Source organism: Heterocephalus glaber, unplaced genomic scaffold (genome assembly GCF_053883595.1).
Source record: "Heterocephalus glaber isolate CG9 unplaced genomic scaffold, H.glaber_assembly_v1.0 deba00001689, whole genome shotgun sequence".
In the NCBI taxonomy this organism is placed as follows: Eukaryota; Metazoa; Chordata; class Mammalia; order Rodentia; family Bathyergidae; genus Heterocephalus; species Heterocephalus glaber.
The window spans coordinates 7,961,327-7,986,793 of NW_028258414.1; the positions used below are offsets into that span (position 1 = coordinate 7,961,327).

Sequence of the window (25,467 nt, forward strand, 5' to 3'; positions counted from 1 at the left end):
TCTTAAGTGAAATAAATAGGACACATGTGTAAATACTGAAGTTTCTCCTGTGAGAAAATGAAAGTGTAAATAAGAATCAAAATGTATAATAGATAATGTGAAACAGAAAAAAAGGTCTAAAGGAGAGGAGGAAGTGGGAGGAACAGGGGAAAGGGAAAATATGAGAAAAGGAAAAAAAATGGAAACACAGCCTCTGTAAATAGGGAGGGGTGGAGGGGTTGAAGGGAAGGCAGGGGAATAGGGAAAAAATAAGAATCAAGATGGATTATGTAAAGGTACAAATTCCCAATAATGAATGCCAGCATATTATATGCCTAAAATATACCAATAAAATTAGAGAATGAAAAAAATACAGTATTTGTATTGGAATATTAAATTTATAAATTAATTTAGGGATAACAGACATCTTTATAACGTTCCTTGTTCTTCCAGACCTATCTAGGACACGATGCCTGGTGCCTACCTCATCACATGATAATGCACTGAAGTTTGAATTGTAAGGTTCTGGAAAAGACTGGTCTGTCTCCCAAGTGGCAGGTTCCATGAAGAACATTTAAGTAAGGGTTTTCTTTCTTTTTCTTAACAAACAACTTTTTGTTTATTTGATTTTCTTTGTTTTCTGATTTTAATTTAATTGACTGTTACTGTCTTTTACTTCCTTTGGTTCACTCCCAAGTAAGGATTTTCAATGATGCTAAACACAAACTGTAGTAAAACTCTGTGGAATCTTCTAGAACTAGGAGAATTAATTAGAGGGACCTGGGAGTGCAAAGTATTAAGCAATCCCTGGAATAAAGGGGCTCAAATGACAACTGTGTTCTTTAAAAATGCCACGGCTCTGCCGTCCTTCTTCCTTTCACTCAGTGCAGTGCTCCTGCACTGTTGCGATAGGGGCACACCACCACCATGGTTTTCATTTAGTCCTTTTGTTTTATTTAAATGGCAAAACTTAAGTTCTAAGATACAAATTATACTTATACTCAGTTGTGTTTGATTTAGAAACATTAATTATGGTTTGTTAACAACTTCCCAAACTGAATGTAAGCTGCCATGACTAAAAAGTCTCTAGAATTTTCCCCTTAATATACCAGAAACTACTCCAATTTTCACTCTACAAAAAGGAACATGATGCTGTCAGAGAAAGATAATGAACGAAGTTATAAAATGGGGCCAGGGATTTAGCTCAGTGGTTCCAGCGCCTGCCTCGCAAGCGGAAGGTCCTGAGTTCAATCCCCGGTACCAAAAAAAAAAAAACCACCCACACAGAGTTATAAAATGAAAGACTTCATGAGGAAAACTTAAACCATTACCAGGGACTGTAAGAAATCTGTTTCTATTCCAGGCTTAAAAGTGCAATTCTGGTTCTACTCCAGCTATAAACAGGTACCTCTCATCTCCTTTATTATAGCTACTATAGCCCAACTTTCGACAGCACTTAGGATTTGGTAATAGTTTAAGGTTTGTTTCCCAACAAAGACGGGGTAAAACAAAAACTCAAGACTCTAGAAGCTAAAAAACCAAAAACAAGTATTTAAAGGTACTCTGATTTAAACAATTTCAAATGAGACTGAAGTGAATATAGAAATTTGCATCACTATGGAAGGAAAGGAAAAAAGCTTAAGAGTATCTAAATAGTTTAATATTTATGGAATCAAATGGTAAAATTTTCATTTGATAAGTCAACCTCCCAATGTTTAGTTTTGCTATATAATGAAGATTAATAACTTATAAGTTAGCGTGAACACATTTCCTTTGGCTGACAGCAACAGATTTTCTTTAATGTTCTATAAACCCAAAGAATTAGCTATCTAGCACGAAACAACAAAACAAAAAAGCAAGCTCTATACTTCTGGAAAGCGCCAATCATCCAAAATACTTCAGAGTATTTTTCCAAGACATTTTAAACTATTTGGAAATTACCTGGTCCAATTTTTAAGATGAATAAAATTCTAATATTTTCAGTAAATGAATCTGGATAGAAAAAAGGGAACACTAAATATCCCAATATTCAATTGTAAAGAATTTATTTTCCCATTTGTAGAGTAACATTATTGTAAAATCCACATTATCATAACACCTGCATTGCTTAAAAGAACTAAGAATTTTGTTAAAGCATATTTTTAAAAACTGAACCAAAATAATGTACATTTTTATCTCTCAACATCATGTCATTAAAGTCCACATAATGTCCTCTGTATAAATCAATGTGATGTTACAATATACATGATCTGATTCTTATCCTAAAGGCTTCCGACTATGTATGATATCCCAGATCAACTCAGTGCCTTTAATGTCAGACTGCAAAAACAGTTATGATCCTAAACAAGAGAAGGAGAAGGTTTATATACAGGATCACCATCGGAGAGCTTAGCTGTTTGCAGCATCTGCCTGGCGAGGCCACCCCTCTTCCTCCACTCCAGAGTCATACTCCTCTTCAGAGGATTCTTTTGCTGGAGCTCTACAATAGGAAAAGCCAGTGTTTATTTTTAAAGTAAAAACTGGAGTTAAACATATTTCTAGATTCAAAACAGTAAATTCATCCCCCTAGCTAAAAAACGTACAAAACTAGAAAATACTAAGAGCACTTTTAACATTACAGAGTGCTAGAGGTGAGATACGGGAAACAAAGTACCCAACGGAGTCGTAAGCAGATTTCCCAGCATTTTCCATAACAGATTTATTAATGGGACAAACTACAACTTACAAGCCAAATCCAGCCTATCACCTATTTTTGAAAATAAAGACTGGAATAAAGACATGTTTGTTCACTTACACATTGTCCATAGCTGCTTTTGTGCTATGCAGGTAGTTTTTGAGTAGCTGCAACGGAGACCCTACGGCCCTAAAGTAATTAGCTCTTTAGGAGAAAGCTGGCTGATTCCAGGAACAGGTAAATGAAGCAGTGGATGTGTTGAATTTGTCAACTGGTATAAAACTACTGAGAGAAAAATTCTGGAAACAAAGTTTTGTACTTATGAAAGATGTGGAGAAAAACTCTTATCAATTAGAACATCAGCAGCGAAGTTAAATTTTTTTTTTTGAAGTTAAATTTTAATGTCTTTAATTTTTACTACTTTTATGTCATTTTTGATACTTTTTCCTTAGAGGAAAAAAGTAGAGGCTAACTCTGAAGATCAGTTTTCAGAAAGACAAAATATTATTGTATAAACCCAAATTAGATTTTTCTATAGAAAATCATGCAGTTTTAACTTCCCTTACAAATATAATGATTACTATGCAATTTTTAACACCTACTTAAACAATAAGGGTCTTAAATTTTAGATATGTTTGGGGTGGAAAATACATTACCGAATGTATCCTGGTTCCTTTTTTCCTTCTACTACTTCTTTGTCAACCTCCACACATACAATATCAGAATTGGGGACTTCGAACATTGGTTCTAATAACAGCTTTTCCTAAAGAGATTTTTAAAAAGTAATGAAAAACAGATTACATACAATTTTTTTTAAAATATTGGGGATCAAACTCAGGCTCTATCACTAAGTTATATCCCAGGCCTTTTTAATTTTGAGACAAATTTGCTAAGTTGCTCAGGTTGGGCTGGACCTGTGATCATTCTGCCTCAGCCTCCCGAGTAGCTAGGATCGCAGGTGTGCACTATTGCCCTTGCCACAAAATACTTTTATTCTACAGACCAACTGAATCCATTCCCACAAGAAATATGAAGTCTCTATAACTGAAAGCTGAAATAGATGAAAATTCTTTAAACAGCTCCTAACTAAATTCAGGAAAGTTATTTTATAAGTAAACTATCAGTCTGCAGTTCTACCTATTTAGGCCAAAATGCATGTACAAAAAGACTACAGTGGTGATGTATGCCTATAATCCCAACCCTGGGAGACTGAGGCGGGAGGATGGCCAGTTCAAGGCCAACCTGGACTACATAGCAAGACCCTGCCTTAAAAAAGATTATAGGTTCAGACTCAGATGTTACTTAGAGACATTTCTGGCTTACTCTATGACCACGGACCTGTTCAACTGGCAGTCCTTAGTTTGAAGCAGTAATCCTCAGTGACCTCAACCAAGGTCTTCAATGACTTCAAATGAACACTTGTCTCAAATGCTATAGAGACCTAAAATTATTCACTACAGGGCCGGGGATTTAGCTCAGTGGTGCCGCCGCCTGCCTTGTGAGTGCAAGGTCCCAAGTTCGATTCCCAGTATAAAGGGGGTGGGGGGTGGGGGTGTGTGAAGACAGGTATAGTAAAATTATTCACTATAGAAAACTAGCTTTGGGCCAGGGATTTAGTTCAGTGGTTCCGACACCTGCCTCAGGAGCGCAAGGTCCCAAGTTCGATCCCTGGTACCAAAAACAAAAAAACAAACAAAAAAAAGAAAACTAGCTTTGCCTACAGGTAAGGGGTAGTTATACCCCATCTAAAGAAAAATATGTAAGTATATCAAATTAAAATGTCAACTACATTACCTATTCTAGTTTGCAAGTTTATAAGTCTACCCTTCATCAGTTAAGAACTTAATTCTGGGCCCTCATGAAAGAGTATGATCTCCTATAGTTCCAATCAGAAACCTATTCAGATGAGGGAAGTGACAGTAGTGAAATTTTTCCAAGGGGTAGGAACATGGGGTTGTTTTGGGAACAGGTAGATAAATAGTAATTCATTGTACAGCCAGACCTGGGGAGTAGGGGAGAGAACTCAAACACAGTGGGTAGTAGCAGGAAAATAAGCCTATATCCCTAGGATCTCCAACAAAATTGAAAAGCAACTTCATACTGAAGAACTGAGGGGTAAAATGTTATGGTATCTTCAATTTACTTTTAAACAAAAATGAGGCTTTCAATAGGTCAGGGCTCTGGGCTTAGTCAAAAGTCTACGTAGAAGCCAAGCATGGTGGTGCCCACCTATAATCCCAACTATTCCAGAGGCTGAGAAAGGAGGACTGAAAGTACAAAGCCAGCCTGGGTAATTCAGCAAGACCCAGGTCAAAATAAATTTTTTAAGGGTTTTGGGTGTACCTCAGTGGCAGAGAGCTTTTTTAGCATGTATGATGCCCTGGGTTCAATTCCTAGTACTGCATCCTGATTTTCTGTCAGAGTATGTGAATGTCCTCTCATGCAAACTCCTTACAGTTCCTTTTTCCTTTTGGTGCTTTTAGGGATCAAACGCAAGGATCTGCTAGATACATGCTCAGCTCGGAGCTACATCCCTTTCATTTTTGTTTTTTGGGGGCTGGAAATTGAACCCATGCTCTCACAGGTGCTTAGCATATGCTCAACCACTGAGCTACACACCCTACACCAAAGTATCTTTTTGGAAACAAAATAAAATCCACCGTGAACCTTCCCCACACCACCCACCAAGTGCACGCACACACACAACTTTAGGTCAATTCTCTAAATAAATTTCCGAGAGAAAAATAGAAGTTTAATATTCTCAAAACTGAGACCAAGAAATAATCTAGTATTTTTTAGAAACATGCCAACTTACCATAATGGACCGAAGGCCTCGGGCACCTGTTTTCCGTTCTAGTGCCAATCTAGCTATGGCTTTTAAAGCATCCTCAGTAACATTCAGTTCACACTACAAATAGATTAAAAATAAATAAGAACTTACCTAACCTTTGATATTTTCCTAATATAATCATACAGCACTTAACATTCCCATCAGCTTGAACTAGCAGTGGTACCTGCCTATCATATCAGGCAGCTGGTGCCACCCAATGGGACAGTCATACGTGTACCATTAGTAGTTCAGAGCTACCCAGCGGTGAGACATGGGGATTATGGACCTATAGTGAACATGCTAATTTATTAACTACTTATCAGCCTTATTAGTCTTCTTAGAATTATAAATTACAGAATTAAATGGAAGCAGGGCCCTGATTTCACAGAGAAGTAAGTTCCAGGGGGTTAAGTAAACTGACTTACTCAAACTCAGAACACAGGCAAAGTTAGCATCAATATGTTTTAACTGACTTTATCCCTTTCAGAGTAGAACCATGATGGCGAACCTATGGCATGCGTGCCACAGTGGGCACCCAGAGCCCTCTTTGAGATGTTGTCACAAGTTGTATGAGTTGTTTTTTCTAAACTAAAACCTCAGTATTCAGGTTTAATTGCAGTTTTGGCACTTTGCAATAAATAAGTGGGTTTTGGGTTGCAGTTTGGGCACTCACCTAAAAGGTTCACCACTGCACAAGGATATCACTCACACTTGATTACTTTCCTCCTAGAAAATATTAATTGGATCCCTAGAAGGGATCCCTATAGGGATTCCCAGGGCCAGCATGTGCTCTACCACTGAGCTACACATCAGGATAAAACTATATTTTAAAGAGTGTTACTAACATACTCACTCTGTACAACAAAGGTAAACTTTTAGACAAGCGTCTCTAAATTATTACAAATTTCAAAAATAGAATTCAAATAGTGAGGTAATTATTTCTCATGGTGTTTTAGAACCTTGTCTTTCAAGAAGCACTTGTTTTTACCAATTAAGCTACAATGCTACCAGTATTGTGAAATCACAAGTTTGTTGTTAATCCTTGAAGGTTTTCTAGATTGACATGGATTTCCCTGGACTTTTTCAACATTTATTGGGCCCCTACATATTAACAGCGCAGTGTACGAAAACAGTACACTCAGGCATCACCAAAGTGGGAGCATCTAAGTAAGAGTAGGAGTCCACTGCAGGAATTTAAGTAGGGAATAAAAGAATTAGCCTGTGTCTACTCATTGAGTTAATATTAAGAACTTAGTATCTATTTGAAGGACACTATGCTCAATTTATAAATGATTTTATCTGGAAGTGAAGTGAAAGATAATATTTTGGTGGTAGCGCTCGGAGACAGACTGGAGATGGGCCAATCAGGAACCAAATGAGTGAGTCAAAGTGAAGCATGGTAAAGGGGCGTGACTTGAGGCAGAGGCAATGGAGGGGGAAGACAAGATGACAGGTAGATGCTGAGTTCAGAAACCGCAAACTTATGCTTCTGATTGGGTATGTGGGCTAGAGTGACCTCTGTGTATATGCTACAGAGATGCAGATGTGGAAGCTAATAAAAGTTTACTTGGACAAAAGTGTACACAGCATGTCACAACAAAGCATCTGGAGTAACAAGGCTGAAAGGACAATCCCGTGTATTTGGCTTAGTGAGACTGAGGTAGGTTAATGACATCATTTCTCTCTGTATCCTTGGGCTTTATATCACAATAATGATTTTAATTCAGGAAAAATAAAACCAACTTCTAAATGTCTAATATGATGCAACATAATGTGCATTCCTGGATTCCTAGAAGCACACTTGGTGAGGAGTGGGCAAGATCTCTTTTTAATCTGTTAGGCTAATTTATGTAGAATTTAATTGGCAAGAAAATAATAATTAACTGCACAAAATAAGAACCTAACCTTATCCATGCTGAATAAGGCCTGGTACTGAGGAATAACAGCATTCCGTGGCTCGGTTAGTATTTGTACAAGTGTTTTCTCATCCAGGCTATGCAAAGGAACCACCACAGGCAACCGTCCCACAAACTCAGGAATCATGCCAAACTCAATGAGGTCTCTGGCTTCCACATGACGTAATAATCGATCCTTTTCTTCAATGTCTTGGTGAGTATTTGACTCCCCACTTCTGTTAGCAAGGTCTGCAGCAGCTGCAGCTCTTCTGCCTTTTCCCAGATTAGATGGTGTTCCAAATCCCAGATACTGCCGAAGACATGATGCATATTATAAACAGAATGACGTTACACTGTATTAAGTACGTTACATGCACATTTCATGTTTTTGCAGCAACTCTATAAATATTATTCATGTTTTACAAAGTTATAAAACAGGTTTATAGAGGTTAAATACTTTGACCAAGGTCTTGTAGCTCTAAGTGGCAAAGCCAACATTTCAATCCATGTCTATCTGCCTTCAGAACTGAGAACCTAGGGCCAGGGATGTAGCTCAGTGGCTCAGCGCCAGCCTCACAACCACAAGGTCCTGAGTTCATTTGATCCCTGGTAGGGGAGTGGGAGGGACTGAGAACCTAACCACTACATAATAACTTACTCAGAGAATGAATTCTAGGAGAATTAGGTAAGAACTAGTAAGGGAAGTCACTTAGAACTCATATAATGAGGCTTCAAGATTTATCTAAGACCTCTAGACAAATGTGATTTCTAAAAGATGTAGAGAAGTATGAAAATGAAAATAGTAATTTTTTCATAACCAAAATTAATTTTGTTGTACTGTAAAGAAGGGTAATGCCTATGGAATAAAGCGTCATAAAAATTACCCACAATTCTACTAAAATCGTGATTTGGGGCTATATACATCAACCTGTGAATTAGAACAAGTCACATTTTTATAAGAAACATATAAGGATGACATCAAGTAAGAATAATAACTTTGCTGAACAAGGCTGGCTAAGTATTTAAAGGTGTATGGGACTCAACATAAAAGAACTATATTCCAGCCAGTTGTTAGAAAGTTGTTGTTTTTTGTGTTTTTTTGTTTTTGGTACCGGGGATCGAACTTGGGATCTTGAGCTTGCAAGGCAATCGTTGGAACCACTGAGCTAAATCCCCAGCCCCTTGAAAGTTTAATTTTGATATGTCATAGTTTTCATTACAAGTACAAGAGGGGGGCCGGGGATTTAGCTCAGTGGTGCCACTGCCTGCCTCACAAGCACAAGGTCTGGAGTTCGATCCCCAGTAACAACAACAAAAAGTAGTACAAGAACCTGGGCATGGTGGTGCACACCTGTAATCCCAGGACTCGGGAGGCTGAGGCAAGACGATCACTACAAGTTCAAGGACAGCCTGGGTTACACAGTGAGTTTGAGGCCAGCCTGAACTACAGAGCAAGACCCTGGCTCAAAAAAAAAAAAAAAAAAAAGTACAAGAGAAGCATATACTATTTGAGAATATAGCCTAAGCTAAAAATTGATTTGCAATGCGCTGAATGTGTGTATCTCCCCCCAAATTCTTCCTAACGCCTAATGGCATGGTATGTTATTAGGTATTGGTAATATAGGTAATGGTATGGAGAGATGAGGAAGGTGATTAGGTCATAAACCAACAGGATTCGTGCCCTTATAAACAGACCCCAGAGAGATTCGTTGCCTTTCTGCCATATGATGTTACAGTGAAAAGATAACCACTGTGAGGATATAGGTCCTCATCAGAATTTACTGGTGCCTTGATCTCTGACTTTCCAGGCTCCAGTTTGTGTTTTTTTTGGTACTGGGGATCAAATTCAGGACCTTGCATTTGCAAGGCTGGTGACCACCCTCCAGAATTTCAAAAAATAAATTCTGTTGTTCATAAGCCACCTAGCCTATGGTACTTTACTACAGCACCCTGAACTGAGACACCCACTATTCCTCTGATTCTCTAAGGAACAGTGCACAGGGGCAGTTAGTGCATCCATCAGAAAGCAAAATACCCCTCATTCAGGAATTTAAATATTATACACTTACCATACATAGTAATAAGTTTATATATACATTTCTTATATAAATTGATATTAAGTACTTATTAAATATTATAAAAACTGAGGATATATACTTGACAATGCTTTTACACTATAGGGGTTTATTTAGAGGAGAACACAGAAAGGCATGACGGTGTCACAGGTACAGTGTCAGGTGACTATGCAGGCTCTGTGCACTGGAAAGCAGATCCACATACTGGGGAGATAAGTGACCAAGAAGATCTTCGGAGTAATCACCTCATCATTTTTAACAATGTGAGTTACCTTATACTTGTGAGGCAGGTACTGTGCCACTGAGCTAAATTCCTGGCCCTAACAATCTGAGTTTTTAAGAAGATAAAACAGGTATTTGCTGACTGAAACTTTCGGAGGGGAAACCATGAGAAAGAGAACTAGAACTGTAAATTTCATATTGCATACATATGGTTGAAATATAGGTATATATTTAATACTGTAATCTTGGGCCCCAATGAACTGGACAGGAGAAATGAACAGAAATTTTACTGATATAGCAACTGCCTCAGGTAACAAGAGCCTTAGATAAAATATAAAATTGAGCTCATCAAGTACTATTTTAAAAATGCCCATACATCAATGCTGCTTTGAAATCTTCTAATTTACTGTTCTACAATTAAAACAACAACTAGGAATATATTTCTGATGTTTTTAAAGAAAATTCGATGACAGGCAACTAGCAGACACAAGAGCAGAAACTGAGCGCCCAACCTCTGTAACTTTAAATGCTCTGAGTAATTCCTCAGAAAAATTTACCTTTTCATTTTTTCTCCTGCTGATGATTCTGTCTAAACCATTGAAAGCACCAGATGCAACAAACAGGATATTTGTTGTATCAACTTGTACTGTTTCTCCACGCAGCTTTCGGGAATTCTTTTCTGGAACATTGACTATTGTGCCTTCTAGAAGTTTTAATAAGCCCTAAATAAAGAATGAATGATTTATAATATCACCATATTTAAGTGCAATGTTATACTTTATATGATGGGATTTAATGAGGAAAATAATACGTGGTTGTGGTTATGGTTATGGTCAATGAGTTGAACTAATGAAAACTCCCACATTCCTACAACTAATATGAAAATCAAGTGGCCTTATCACATTAATAATTCATAAACTTGGGCTGGGGATTTAGCTCAGTGGTTCCGATGCCTGCCTCACAGGTGCCAAGGTCCCGAGTTCAATCCCCGGTACCAAAAAATAATAATAATAATAATTCACAAACTTATCTGAAGTGGTTACAGGACTCCAGATATACTGTATTCAGGAAACTGCCAATGTAAGAAGTCGTTTTTGATGGTAAAGTCGTAACTCTGACATAAAGACAGATTTATGATATCCAAACATGCTGGGAACATTCACAATTTGAAAATAATTGAACCTTTGTCTTTCACATAAATAAAAATTCTATTCTACTTCCAGCGTTGTGTTAAACTTTGAGAATTACCTATATTTTGAGATGCCTTCATGAAAAAATTATTTAGCACATTTTATAAATGCAAGCATACCTCTGTATGTCTGTCAAAAAAGGCAAAGCAATTTTATTCACCCATTAGCTTATTTCATCACTTACTATTAAAAAGGTTAACTTGGCTAGAAGATCATTATGACTTTAATTATGACTGCAAGAAATGAAACTTTGCCGCCACCTGCCTCGCAAGCACAAGGTCTTGAGTTTGATCCCCAGTACCAAAAAAAAAAAGAAAGAAAGAAATTAAACTTTGGAGCCAGGGATTTAGCTCAGTGGCATTGCGCCTACCTGGCAGGTGCAAGGTCCTGAGTTCAATTCCCAGTACCAGAAAAAAAAAAACAAAAAAAACACGAAACTTTATTTTATAATTACCTTCTAACTAAGTGGAAGAAATAAGAAGCATGTATAGTTTACTTATATCTAGTTAGAACCAGAACTTTCTTCAAGAATTTTCTAAATATTTTTAACTGGGCCTTTGAGGAATAAAAACAACAAAGATTAAAATTTTTTTCTGTTCTTCAAAATATTTTTAACTTCCTAGGAAAGGTATTTTGTACTTAAAATCATTAACTTTCTTTTAAGATCTGAACTACTTTAAAATGGTATGTGAAGTTTAGGGTGGGAGAAGCAAGCGAAACAGAATCTAATTGAATGTGAAACCAAACGTACAATATTTGAGAGGCTGATGTATTCCCTTCCTTTTAGTGGGCTTGAACAAAATATTCAACTGCTTACTTGCTGAACGCCTTCTCCACCTACATCCCGTAACTGATGAATGCCTGGCACACTGCCAATCTTATCTACTTCATCCAGAAAGACAATTCCTATAATTTAAGGAGGATTCTATTTATAATATGAAAAAGATAAACACAAGACAGGCTCAACTTAAAAGACTAAATAGCAAGGTCACTCAAGTTTTTATACTCAAAAAATACAACGGCTTGACATTTTAAAAATACATTACTATTTCATCATTTTGTGCAATTATTTCGGAATTTATCCTACAGAACATTTGAATACGGTACTGGAAGCTCTTTGACAACAGGCATCTACCCTACATTCTTTATCACGGGAAGCTGAGATACAGTGTGGAAGCATGAGGTATATGCATGGTTGGTACTAGCAAAAGAGCACCTTACTCTTTCCCCTGCATATTCTTGTCACAAAGGAATCTGGACACAAAAGAATCGAGCTCTTCATGTACATAAGTATAAATAATAAAGGATAAATACAGCATCTACGATGTCCTGTAGGCCAACGGGCTAATCTGTTTCTAGACTCCTATTTTGTATTCTCCTGCTCTTGCTCATGTTCCCACCTGTACCCTAGGTACAGCATTAGGAGTCTGGAGGGGAATTAGAACAAGGAAAACAATGACAGTATTAAGAACCTAACTGGGCTGGGGATTTAGCTCAGTGGTTTCGACGCCTGCTGAGCAAGCACAAGGACCCGAGTTTGATCCTCGGTACCAAAAAAAAAAATAATAATTTAGTAACCTTTAAAAAAAAAAAAAGAACCTAACAAAATAGTAACTTGTCCTGTTTTCACCCTGCCATCTTAGTGACCATGAGTTTAGACAAAGCAAACTCATGGCCCTTAATCAGTATGCTAGAAAATATGCAACACAGGTTCTTTTATAAAATTACAGAATTTTAGCCCTTGATACAAAGTAAGAATTATATTATTTCTTAATATTAGGCTCTTTCCCCAATAGACTAAATATGGGGACAAACAAGCTATTCTGGCAACATACCTTGTTGTGCTTTTTCTACATTATAATTGGCATCTTGGAGCAGTTTGGCAATCACAGATTCAATATCTTCACCTACATATCCAGCCTGAGTCAAAGTCGTACAGTCACAGATAGCAAAAGGGACATCAAGGCATTTAGCTAAAGTTTGTGCCAGCAGGGTTTTACCTACAAACAGAAACAGTAACTAAAAGTTTAATAAAAATATACTGACCCATGATTTTCTAAGAAAATTCAAAATAAACTCAAATAGTACATACTAAAAACTTGTTAACTGGTACATCTTTTCTCTATTATCATTCAGATCTGTTTGTATCTCATCTGCTATTCCTGCTAACAAGTTAAGGACTGGCCTGAAGGGCAACACCTATGCTTCGAAAGCAGCTTGAAACCTAAACTGGAACAGTGACAACATATCCAGAAGACAGTCATACATTTTCCTCTTAAGAATCAAAATCCCCCAATCACAACACACAAGATAGAGAATCATTTATATTCTATCTTTAAAAATGAGTCATAAAATGGGTCGGGGATTTAGCTCAGTGGTTCTGCCACCTCCCTCACAATCGCAAGGTCCAGAATTCGAGCCCCTATACAGAAAAAAAAAGCCATAAATGTTTCCTAAGAAGTCATTTACCTGACCCAGTTGGTCCAAGCAGCAAAATATTACTTTTTTCAAGTTTTATGTCATCATGGGAAGAATCCAACAGTTCACCTCCTCGTTTTTCCTGAGGTATTTGTTGATTTACCTGTTGCTGCATTGATGCTCCTAAAGCATTACCATGTGGGCTAATTCCAGCAATCTGAAGCAATTCTGAAAAAATCCCAAATGAATTACTAGAACTGCACTTGAATTTACTTGAAAAACAATGCCTCATAAACGCTACTTCTAAAACAAAGCAACTATTTAGAAAAATGTAAGTATTTCAACATTAGTCTTATCTAAAGAGGAAGACTTCAAATTATCTAGTGACAAATGTGCAACACACATGGTTATACAAGGTATCTAAGAAAAGGATTCTTTTCACCCTCCTTATTTATGTAAAGGTGTAAGAATTCTCTTCACACAAGGAAGGCAGTATAATGGGAGGAGAACAGTGTTAGGAGTTAAAAGGCTTCAGGCTTACAGCCTTCCTTGGTCTCTAAACAGCTAAATGATCTTGGGCAAATCCTACAAACTTTGTGATTCTGTTTCCTAATCTGTAAAGCAGCAGTTAACACCTGGTATCAATTTCAAACACATGGTTGGAAGGTGCAAGAAGAAAACTAAATTAATTTGGAGGCATCTTTGTTTTGTTTTTGGTACCGGGGATCCAACTCGGACCTTGTGCTTGAGAGGCAGGCAGCAGCAGCACCACTGAGCTAAATCCCCGGCTGTTTTGTTTTTTGAATAAGGTATTACTGTGTGCTCCAGGCTAGTCTTGAACTTGCTATGTAGCCCAGGCTGGCCTCCTACCTGAGCCTCCCAAGTGCTGAGACTACAGCTATTCACCACCCACCACCTTGCTAATTTAGAGGCACTCTGAAGATTAAACAAAAGGATTTTTTTTCAGTATGAATGAAAAGAAGCAGGACTGTAGAAAAAGGAAAAAACAATGTACTGAGAATTAGGGAACTTAGTTTCAGTGCCTTGCTTCATGGTTATGAGGCCATGAAAAGTCATTTAACTGTCCTGGAACTACTTCCTTATCCACAACATGAAAATACTGAGACACAGGACCTTTATAGCGTCTTCCACATTTAAAAGTGATTCAAATACCAGGCAGGCCAAATATAGTAAATCTCACTATTCCTGATCCCATCTGACTCTCTGATTTTATTTGATTTCAACTGGATCTTTCTAGTCCCTTTAACATAGACACAATGCTTAACTAGGCAGAATATCGCTGCTAAGGTATCAGTTTATCAGGTAGGTCCCTACAAAAATGATTATCTGTGATCATACATTTGTTTATACCTCCTCCTCCCCCTTTTCCTCCACGGTATTAAGGGTTAAACCCAGTGAATTACAATGAGCTACATCTCCAGGTCTTCTTCTTCTTTTTTTTTGAAACAAAGTCTCACCAACTTGTTAAGCTGCCCAGGATGGCCTCCAATTGTTATCCCCCTGTCTCAGCCTCCTACAGTGAAAGAATTACAGGCTTTTGCCTGGCTACTTGTTTCTATTTTTAAGTCTTATTTTTAAGTTGTTTCTAAGAAATGGGTTAAGAATATTAGTGCTTTCCAGAGTTTTGTTTTGAGGGCCAGGGATTTAGCTCAGTGGTTCCATTGCTTGCCTTGCAAGCACAAGGACCCAAGTTCAATCCCTGGTACCAAAACAAAACAAAACAGAGTTTGTTTTGAATGGTTGTTTTTGTTTTTTTCCCAGAGGTACTAGAGATTGAACCCATTGCCTTTACACTGAGCTACACTCTCCATCTTGTTTTAATTTTTATTTTGAGACAGGGTCTCAAGTCACTAAATTGCTCAAACTGGGTTCAAATTTGTGATACAGGGCCAGAGATTTAGCTCAGTGGTGCTGCACCTGCCTGGCAAGTACAAGGTCCTGAGTTTGATTCCCGCTACTGAAAGCAAAAAAAAAAAAACCTTACCATCAAACTTGCGGATGCTCCTGTCTCAGACTACCAGAATGCTGGGATTACAGGAATGTGCCACCATGCCTAGCTCTAGAGCATTATTTTAATTAAAACAATAGAAAGAATAGTAGTTCAGCAGATATATTATGATGATCTCATTCCACGTGGCTGCCACTTTCAAGATATCTTCATGCTTAAGATAAAGGGTTATTCTAGTCATCATAATAGGGGTTCAGTAAACATGTGAATTTAGGGTCAGGGATTTAGCTCAGTGGTTCTGCCGCCTGCCTTGTAAGCGCAAGGTCCCAAGTTCAATCCGAAACAAAAAAATGTGAATTTAAGTTGTGCTACATTTGTGAGTTAATGACTGGTGTCTAGTTCACAATGTTATGCCTCATTCAAATCCAAATCAGGCAAGAAAATCTAGTCTCTTGTATGAGTTCAATTAAGTTGTCACTAGCACAGCAGTTTTCTTTTTTCTTTTTTTTAATTTCAGCAAAATCTAATTCAGAATTGTGACAATATAGGAAGGGACCTGACTTTAGTTTGGCTCTGCCCAATGAGAAAAATTACTTAATTTGAACAAAACTAAAAGAGATATATTAACTATAATGGGATTACATGATAAATGCAGAAGTATTTAATTTACTCAATACGTACCACATATGAATAAAACACATCTTCCTTGTAATACACATGCAAGTCCATGTCTATCTTTAGTACTGCTAAGACACTTCACTGAGGTAAACCTCAAAAGGAAGGAAGACTACACAGGATAAATACGATTACTTACTTGTAAATCTGTACTCATCTTCCCGTCTTCTTATTTCTAACTCTAAAAAGATGAAAAATGGCAACATGAAAATATTCTGTATTTATTGAGTTTGGGGAAACAATGAGTATCCCACTTCTTGCCCTCTTCCAAATATATTTAAAATATTTGTTCATTACCACTGTTTTCAGCTTTTCCCATTATGAAAGAATTTATAAGCTACATCCTTTCTACACTAAACAAAACAAAACCAGGCTAATGATGGCTATCCAATTGCTAATATTCACATTTGTCAGAGAAAAAATTTGCCATCTGTTTTAAGAAAAGAATATGATAATGTAAGTCTCTTATAAGAATTAAAGTCCCAAATGGACACGTGCAAAAAATAAATAAATAAAGTCCCTCATAACACGAATATTGCATTTGTTCTTTCAGCACCTTGAGCAACTTCAGTATTGATTACACTTGATCTTAGACAAAAGGCTGAGAAGTGATCAACATTGACTGACTGAAGGAACCAGAACAAATAATTTGCACCACGACTAGACAGTGCTTTTTGGACCTTATAAAAACTAAAGTTCTGGTCAGGCGTGGTGGTGCCTGCCTATAATCCCAGCACTTGAGAAGCTAAGGCAGGAAGATAGCCAGGAGTATGAGGCCAGGTTGGGCTACATAGCTCAAAGTCAGCCTGAACTACATACATAGTGAGACTCTGTCTCAAAAATAAATAAATAAATAAAATTGAAGTTTCAAGTCTTCTATTAGTTATGAATTATGCTTTCTAAAAATAAGTAACTGATACTAACTACTACATGAGTATTTTGCAGTTCAACAAGTGAGCAAGTGTCTTCAATGAAATCAGTTACACATTTGGTAACTACTAAAGCAAAATGTATTATAGGTTTACAAATTCAATTATTTAGCAGAACTTCCTCAAAATAAAAACTATTTACAATTACTTTATTCATAATCATTTTTCAGTAGTCGTTCTATTAAAATAATTTGTATTATATACACTGAGATCACAAAATATATGGGTATAAAAGAAACTAACTTTAATCACTTACAAATCTCCCCTTAACCTTACACTCTGTAGCTGGGACCCAAAAAAGAAAGAGTACTGGATATGTCGTATTAATAGCTATCATCACCACATTATCTGACTTAAGCAAATGAAATTCTGTTTCCTGAATCCAAGAAGAACTTGAGGTTGTACAATGATCAATCCATGGTAAACTAGTGATGAAGTCTATAATTCAAAGACAATTACTCACTCTACTCTAGTGGCCTTCAATTTTCTTTTCATTTCTTTGTTTTTGCAGTGCTAAAGATCAAGCCCATGTACTAGGCAAGCACTCTACTGCTGAGCTAAAATCCTAGCTTCTTTCAAACACTATTGAGAACCTTAAGAAAAAAATATATCACACTTTATGTGTCGAACCTGTGCACATGTAATGTTCTGAAAACAAAAGTTTTAAGAAACACTTACCTTACCTGCAAGTTAATGTACTCTAGCAGTTTCTATTCACATCTATTAAATTTTTTTAAATGCTACTGGCAATGTGCCCAAATGATGTCCACACTTTGAAAAATGCTGCCCTGTATTAAATGCATAATAAGGGCCGGGGATTTAGCTCAGTGGTTTCGCTGCCTGCTGTGCAAGCACAAGGACCCGAGTTCAATCCCCGGTACAAAAGAAAAAAAAAAGTCTGCTTTATTAAATGCATACTAGATAATGTTAAATAGGAAGAAAAGGTTCAAAGGCAAAGGTGAACTAGGGGGTGTGGGGGAAATGAAAGAAGGGAAAGAAAAAATATGAGAAAAGAAGCAAAGAACAGAAACACAGCTTTTGTAAATAGGGAGGGGTGGAAGGCAGGGAAGGAGAATGGGAAAAAACAAGAACTAAGATGTATCACGTACAGGTACAAATTCCCAATGATGAATGTGATCATAATGTATACCTAAAATGTACCAATAAAGTTAATTTTTAAAAAAATTAAAGCAAGGAGTCACAGATGAAGATTACTTCTAAGCGCAGAAATCTCTACATTGGTCAATTATCAAAAACACTAACCTCTAGGTGTTAAAGATGTCTGCTTCTCAACTTCTGCTTGCTGTCTTAGGTTAGCTGGGATATTATTATATATTCTCTTATAATGATTATACACAGCAACTGAAAGCACCTTCTTAGCAAAACACTGGCCAACCACATACTTGTCGAGGTAGTTATAAATCTGAAAAATGATTAGTTATGAGTAATTTACTATGAGCTTTATCATAAAAGCACACATATTACAAAGTTATACACTAAGCACCTTCGCCCAGAATTTAGACTTCGAAAAAAAGACTCATTAAAAATGAAATGCTGCTGGATGTAGGGGTGCACATTTGTAATCCCAGCACTGGGGACAGTGAGACAGGAGGATCAAGAGTTCAAGGCTGACTTCAGCTACACAGCAACACCCTGTCAATAGACAGACATAGATAGATAGATAGATAGATAGATAGATAGATAGATAGATAGATAAAAATTCCAGGAGAACAATACATTATGTAGCAATGATTCAAACATCATAAACTCTAAATGAACAAAATGACAATTCATTGGCTAACTTAACAAAATACCACTGTTTTCTATGAGTGCTATGCTAGTTTCTATTGTACAAATAATACCATCAATTCAAGTGGCTTACCCATGCCACCAAAAGTCTAAGAGTACCATCATTAATGTAAATAATTAAAAGAAATCTTTTCTATACTTCTCCCTAGATAGTATCCTTCACAAAGATTACAAAATTAGCCTTTTTAGACATAGACATTATATAATCAAAAGCCATTATACTACCAGTATTCATGTGTGTTAGTTAAGACTCACAAACATCTAGATTTTTCTCTATTAGCCCCTCCCCACCCACCCACAGTATGAGGGATTGAACCTAGGGTCTCAACCATGCTGGCCAAGTGCTCTACCATGGATCTACATCTCCAACCCCTTTAATTTCATTTCATTTTATTTTATTTTGAGACATGAGCTCACTAAATTGGCCAGGCTATACAATCCTTCCATCTCAGCCTCTGGAGTAGCTGGGATTACAGGAGTGTACCACACACTCAGCTTTCCAATATTAATCTTAATTTAATTAATTTAATTTACCTAAATGCCAATCTAAAAGTTTTATTCTTAGCTCTATTCTTTTTTTTTTTCTTAGCTCTATTCTATATTTGGTTATTGTCAACAGCTTTGGACAGGGTAAATTCCTTTAGATTTTTTTACTGAATAAAAATGAACTATTAGCTGGGCATGGTGGTACATGCCTATAATCCCAACTACTCAGGAGGCTGAGGCAGGAGGAGTGAGTTTGAGGCCAACCTTGGGGAACTTACTGAGACCTTGTTTCAATTTTAAAAAGTAGAAAAGACTGCAGATATAGCTCAGCATTTACTGGGCTCAGTCTCTAGTACCACTGAGCGGGGGAGAACCATTAATACCTGACAACTCGTGAAAATAGTTTGTCTTTTCTAGAACTACACAGATGTCTTAAGAGTGCACACAAATGTTTAAAGATATAAAGCTTAATTGCTATATTTTCTATTATATTATTTTTATATGACAAATTCTTTAGCTGTTGTACATTTTATTACAGTTTTTTAGTCTCATTCATTCCTCACAGGTTATACTTATGAATTATTAAATCTACCACAGCACATGTGGAGATAGAGACAAAAGCACTGGTATCTAAGCATAGCAGAAAAAGAAAGATACATTGAAGCATAAAGTGGGAAATAATTCAGTGTGCAGACCTCTGAGACACAGCCAGAACAGAGAGCACAGGCTAGGAGGCAAGGACTTTTGGTTTGTGAAAAGTGTATGCCATGTACCAAAGGAGCTAGTGTGCACTCTGCCATGTTTCACAGCATCACAACACACACTGCCTGAGACTCATTCAAAGAGCCTGCTCCACAAGAGCCACAGTGATACACAGGGCAGCCCTGGCTGCCTGTCAATAAAAACACTTGCTGATACTGTTGGGCTGAAAACTGTTTTACCATAAAATAGACTAATTTAAGGGTGATAACTGCAGGCTGGTGATATTTAGGGGCCCAAACCAGAGTCAACAGTTGAACTACGTAAGCGTATTTAGATTAAGTTGGTACTAATACCATTTTAATAATCACTCAATTACCAAGGCATGCTGGTACACGCTTGTAAGCCCTGCACTGAGGGAAGCTGAGGCAGGAAGATCACAAATTCTGTGCTACCTAGTGAGATCCTGTCTCAAAATTAAAAAATGGGCTGGGGGGCCGGGGATTCAGCTCAGTGGTTTCGCCGCCTGCTGCTCAAGTGCAAGGACCCAAGTTCGATCCCCAGTACCAAAAAAAAAAAAAGGGGGCTGGGGATATAGCTAGATTTCATCCCCAGTACCACCAAAAAAACCAAAAAACCCAAAAAAAACCTGAATTATATTCCACTGATACTAAATAATCTTGACAAGGGACAAGGCAACGTATCATTAACATTTAGCAGCTATACAGTAGCCCATTAAGAACTTATAATATTTATTAGTAAAAGTATTAGATACTATTGTTAGGGAAGCAAAGGATCGTTTTCAAGACCCAATGTCTGCGAGACTGAACTGAGGCCTGTACCTTCTTGGGGGGAGGAGGTGGTTTCTGCTGGAATGCCAATTTCACAGCTTCCGCTGCTGATTCAGGCTCTTTAACTATGCTTTTCTTTGAGTCTGCTTCAGAGAGCACAACAAAAAAGTGATGGCATTTCTCACACTTGACAAAACGAGTGGATGCTGAAAAGGAAAACAGAGGTCAGCAGAGGAAAACAGAAAAGTAATTCCAATGGTGTTTATAAACTTGAAGACTCATCATAAGTGAAAAGTTAGACATTAACAAAGTAGGTTTGCAATTCATCCCACTACCTATGGAAACAGCCTGGTTTATACACTAAACATATTACAAGGACAGAGGCATTCAGTAAACTACCTTTCTGTTCATTTTCACTAGGTTCCTTTCCTTCTTCTCTTTTTGATTTTGGTAGCCCAGTCTGGCCTCAAACTCACAGCAATCTTCCTGCCTCAGCCTCCTGAGTGCTGGGGTTACAGTGTGTGCCACAATGCTGAGAGTTAGTTTCCTTTCATTTTGTGATCTATTTCATTAAGACCAAACATTGACTGAGATTCTTTCATCCACTGAAGGTACTTTTAAAAAACACTCGAAAATATTGAGAAATTAACTACTTTACAGGAATACTTGAAGAAACCACAAAAAAAAAGTAGATTAACTCATTTTCCAATATTTTACTATGAAAACTTTCAAACATACATGAAAATTGAAAGAGATAAATCTATTTTAATCACTAAAAATATAAAAAGGCATATTCTTTAGGTCCTCTCACATAGATGAGCATTTTAAAAACCTTGACTTTGTAAATATATATAAGATTATTTCATATATTTATTTCATCTTTACTTCATTAATTTCTATTCTCTAATCCAAAAATCACTAGGTAGCACAGGCCTCTAATCCCAAGTACTTGGGAGACTGAGGCAGGAGGATTTCAAGTTCTCCAGGCCAGTCTGGGCTACACAGCTACTTCCAGGAGCCTGGACCACATACATAGTAAGAACCTATCTCCAGCCGTGCCTGCCTCACAAGCTCAAGGTCTTGAGTTCGATCCCCAGTACTGGAAAAAAACCCAAAAAAAAAACCTATCTCCAAAAAAAACAAAAACAAGCCACTGTGGATAAATTCTAGCAGTATATTTTATAAACTATAGTGGACTCAAAAATGTGTTCTAGTCACTGACCAACTATAAATGTTCATCTAAAGAAAAATATCAGCCAAGTGTGATGGTGCATGCTTGTAATTCCAGCACTCAAGAGGATATAGCAGGAGGAATGAGAGGTCCAGGCAAATGTGGGATACATACCTGGTTCAAGACCAGCCTATACTACACAGTGAGACTCTGTCTCAAAAAACCAAAAATTTGGGCTGGGGATTTAGCTCAGTGGAGCCGATGCCTGCCTCACAAGCATTTGGTCCTAAGTTCAATACCTGGTACCAAAAAACACAAACAAGAAAGATCAAGCCATTCCAAGAACCTACAATTAGCACAAGCTCAAGTATATAATCACAAGTTCCCATCAATGGGAAGATAGTGAATGCCTCTAGTTTATAAGGAGGCACCAGTTTACAACTACAACTGACGACAAGGATTAAAGGGCAGAGAAGCCTCTGATCTAGTTCAGCCTGTGTGACAGGAAAATCTGGCCTGAAAGCATACAAAAAAAATATTTCTCTAAAGAAATTAGGTCAAAGGGAATGAGATTAAACACTAACCTATCACATCTTCTTTATTGTTGAAGGTTTGCTTAATACAGTATATACAATTTTACAATGATGGTTCCGCCGCCTGCCTTGCAAGCGCAAGGTCCCGAGTTTGATCCCCGATACCAATTTTACAATGAAATATGTTCAATATATCCAAGTTTGAGGATTCAATGATATTTATCAAAATCTTATTTGAGAAAAATTTACAAGCATAAGGCATAATCTTTTACTCCTAAAACTAACAAAGGAGCAAAATTCTAATCTTGTTAAATTACAAGAAAAATTTTTTTCCTTTAAAGGCTTACTACAAGTATGGCAATTATCCTCCTTTTTATAATAATACTGCTCCCAGTAAACATACTTGTATAATACACCAAAGACAAGAAAGACTGCCTTAAAGAAAACCTTTTCAGGAGATTTTTTTTACTTGTTTTGTTTTGTGGTGCTGGGGTTCAAATTCAGTCTCATGAACGTCAGGAAAGCACTCTACCCTGAGCTGAACCCCCAGCCCTGGGAGATCTGTTTAAATGAAAGCTCCCCATGATTCGGAACACATTTCAACATCAAAGATAAATTCTCCAAACCACTGTAAGTGTACAGCAAGCTTCAAAAATATTATATACATAAAAAGGCTCTATCTTAAAAAGACTTCATGTCTGACAAGTTATATTTTTGAATAGGCAAAAAAAAATTAAAGCATATTAAACAGTGTATTTCTCCTTAGCAAGAGCCAGGCATGGTGGCAAATGCCTGTAATCTGAGCACTCTAGGAGGCTGAAGCAGGAAGATCACAAGTTGGAGCCCAGCATGGTCAACCTAGCAAGAACTTGTCTCAAAATAAAACATTAAAAATAAAACTGAGGGACAAAGTGATGGAGAAGTAGCTCATTGTGAAAGCCCTGACTCCAATCCCCAGTACTGAAGAAAAAAACAATAGCAAGAGTACCTATTCCAATTTTTAAAAATTAAAAAAAAACTACAACTATACAACTATACAATTACAACTATACAACTGCTACACTACAACTATACAAGTTTTATTGGAACTCAGACAGACACACTCATTCACTGTCTATGGCTGCTTTGGTACTTTAACTGTAGAGTAGAAGAACAGCTGTAACAGAGACCATACGGAACACAAAGCCAAAAATATTAACTGTTTGGCCTTTTACAATAAGTCTGCTGACACCTGTTATTTGCCATTTGAAATAACTACCCAAGAGAAAACATTTCCAAATCATTTATCTAGATAGCCAGGGCCGGAGATTTAGCTCAGTGGTTTCACCGCATGCTGTGCAAGCGCAAGGACATGAGTTCGATCCCCAGTACCAAAAAAAAACAACAAAAAAAGAAACTAGATAGAAAAAAAATACAAAGAAGTCTTCAATTTAAGCATAAAAAGAGAATCCAATTTAAAAATGGACAAAAGATGCTGAATGTGATGGCATGTGTCCACAATCCCAGCACTTAGGAAGCTGAGGTGGAAAATCGAGAGTTCAAGGGCAGCCTAGAATACAAAGCAAGTTGAAGGCCAGCCTGAGCTACATAATCTGACACTGTCAAATAAATAAATAAAGGAGGGGACAAAGGGTTTAAATAATCATTTCTCCAAAGAAGATACAGACAAATGGTTAATAAGCACATCAAAAAAAAATGCTAAACATTATTAGTCACCAGAAAAATGAAAATTAAAACCACAATGAGAGATTATTGCACAACCACTATGAGTAAAGAGAATGTGGAGAAACTGAAACCCTGATACATTGTTAACTGGGTTGTAAAATGGAACTAAACTGCTATAGAAAACGGCCTGGCAGTTCTGTGAAACCTAAACAAATTTTGACCCACAAATTTCATTTCTAAGAGAAGTAAAAACCTATGTCCACACGAAAACAAACACAAATGTTCTCAGTACCATTATTCAAAATAGTCAACCAGGGCCGGGGATTTAGCTCAGTGGTGGTGCTTCCTGCCTCGCAAGCACAAGGTACTGAGTTTGATCCCTGGTACCAAAAAAAAAAAAAAAACAACCCTGTCTCAAAATAGTCAACCAGCAGAAACAATCCAAATGTCCATCAACTGATGAATTTCAACAATGGGATATTTTCCAGCCAGAAAAAAAACAATGAAATAGAGAAACATGCCACAACACAGATGAACCTTGAAAAAAACATCCTAACTGAAAGAAACCAGACAAAAAATGCTACCCAAACAAGAATCAAGATGGTAGAGTGGAAGCCAGCAATAGATCACAGCTTCTCCAGAACCTGAAAAATTACTTAGTGAGGAAAAAAAGAAGAGCTCTGGGATCAAGAAAGACCCAACAGGCCAGGCGTGATGGCAGACACCTGTAATCCTAACACTTGGGAGGCTGAGGCAGGAGGATTGCTGTGACTTTCAAGTCAGCCTGGGATACACAGTGAGTTCAAGGCCAGCCTGGGCTACATAGTGAGACCCTGTCTCAAAAACCAAAACAGGAAAAAACAAAGACCCAACAGGGAAGCTAAAAATTACACCAACCTCCCCTCCCAAACCAGAGCACAACACAGAAGAAAGAATGAAGCAGCCTGGACTGCTAACCCCAGCACCCAGAGGTGGCAGGTAGGGGACTGAACTCTTAAAGCACAAGTGGTGCTGGGGACCAAGTCCTGAAAGAAGGCCAGACACTAAGAAGACCCTTAAATAAAAGTGGAAAAGCTAAAAAAAAAAAATTTTTTTTTAAAGTGGAAGAGCTATTCATCCCTACAAATGCACAAAACTCAATATACAAACATAAGTTAAAAAAAAAACACAAGGCAGGGCCAGGGATTTAGCTCAGTGGTTCTCCCACCTGCTGCTCAAGCGCAAGGACCCGAGTCCAATCCCTGGTACCAAAGAAAAAAAAAAACAAGGCAACACGACTTCTCCACATGTGCATAATTCATCAATAAAAATACAAAGATACTGAAGTAGATGAAATGCCAGAGAAGCCAGAAGACTGATTTATATAAAATGATTAATGACTTCAAAGAAAATACAAATAGGGCCGGGATTTACCTCAGTGGTTTCACCACCTGCTTCGCAAGCACAAGGACCCAAGT

General features: G+C 37.3%; 1 protein-coding gene across 2 annotated transcripts in view; it reads right to left on the reverse strand.

Moving 5' to 3' along the window:
- Window positions 1-2,007: 2,007 nt before the first annotated feature.
- Window positions 2,008-25,467, reverse strand: part of Clpx (caseinolytic mitochondrial matrix peptidase chaperone subunit X) — a 41,714-nt gene continuing 18,254 nt past the window's right edge. Inside the window, exons 4-14 of one of the 2 annotated variants that reach the window (XM_004855628.4) lie at window positions 20,693-20,847; window positions 18,120-18,279; window positions 16,067-16,108; window positions 13,335-13,511; window positions 12,701-12,865; window positions 11,683-11,771; window positions 10,233-10,397; window positions 7,389-7,688; window positions 5,469-5,561; window positions 3,310-3,416; window positions 2,008-2,458 (exon numbers count right to left, since the gene is read on the reverse strand). In XM_004855628.4, coding sequence (XP_004855685.2) covers window positions 2,368-2,458; window positions 3,310-3,416; window positions 5,469-5,561; window positions 7,389-7,688; window positions 10,233-10,397; window positions 11,683-11,771; window positions 12,701-12,865; window positions 13,335-13,511; window positions 16,067-16,108; window positions 18,120-18,279; window positions 20,693-20,847 — 1,544 coding nt within the window. In that variant the 3' untranslated portion in view covers window positions 2,008-2,367. The remainder of the gene's footprint in view (window positions 2,459-3,309; window positions 3,417-5,468; window positions 5,562-7,388; window positions 7,689-10,232; window positions 10,398-11,682; window positions 11,772-12,700; window positions 12,866-13,334; window positions 13,512-16,066; window positions 16,109-18,119; window positions 18,280-20,692; window positions 20,848-25,467) is intronic. The other variant, XM_087198974.1, reaches the window with a different exon arrangement.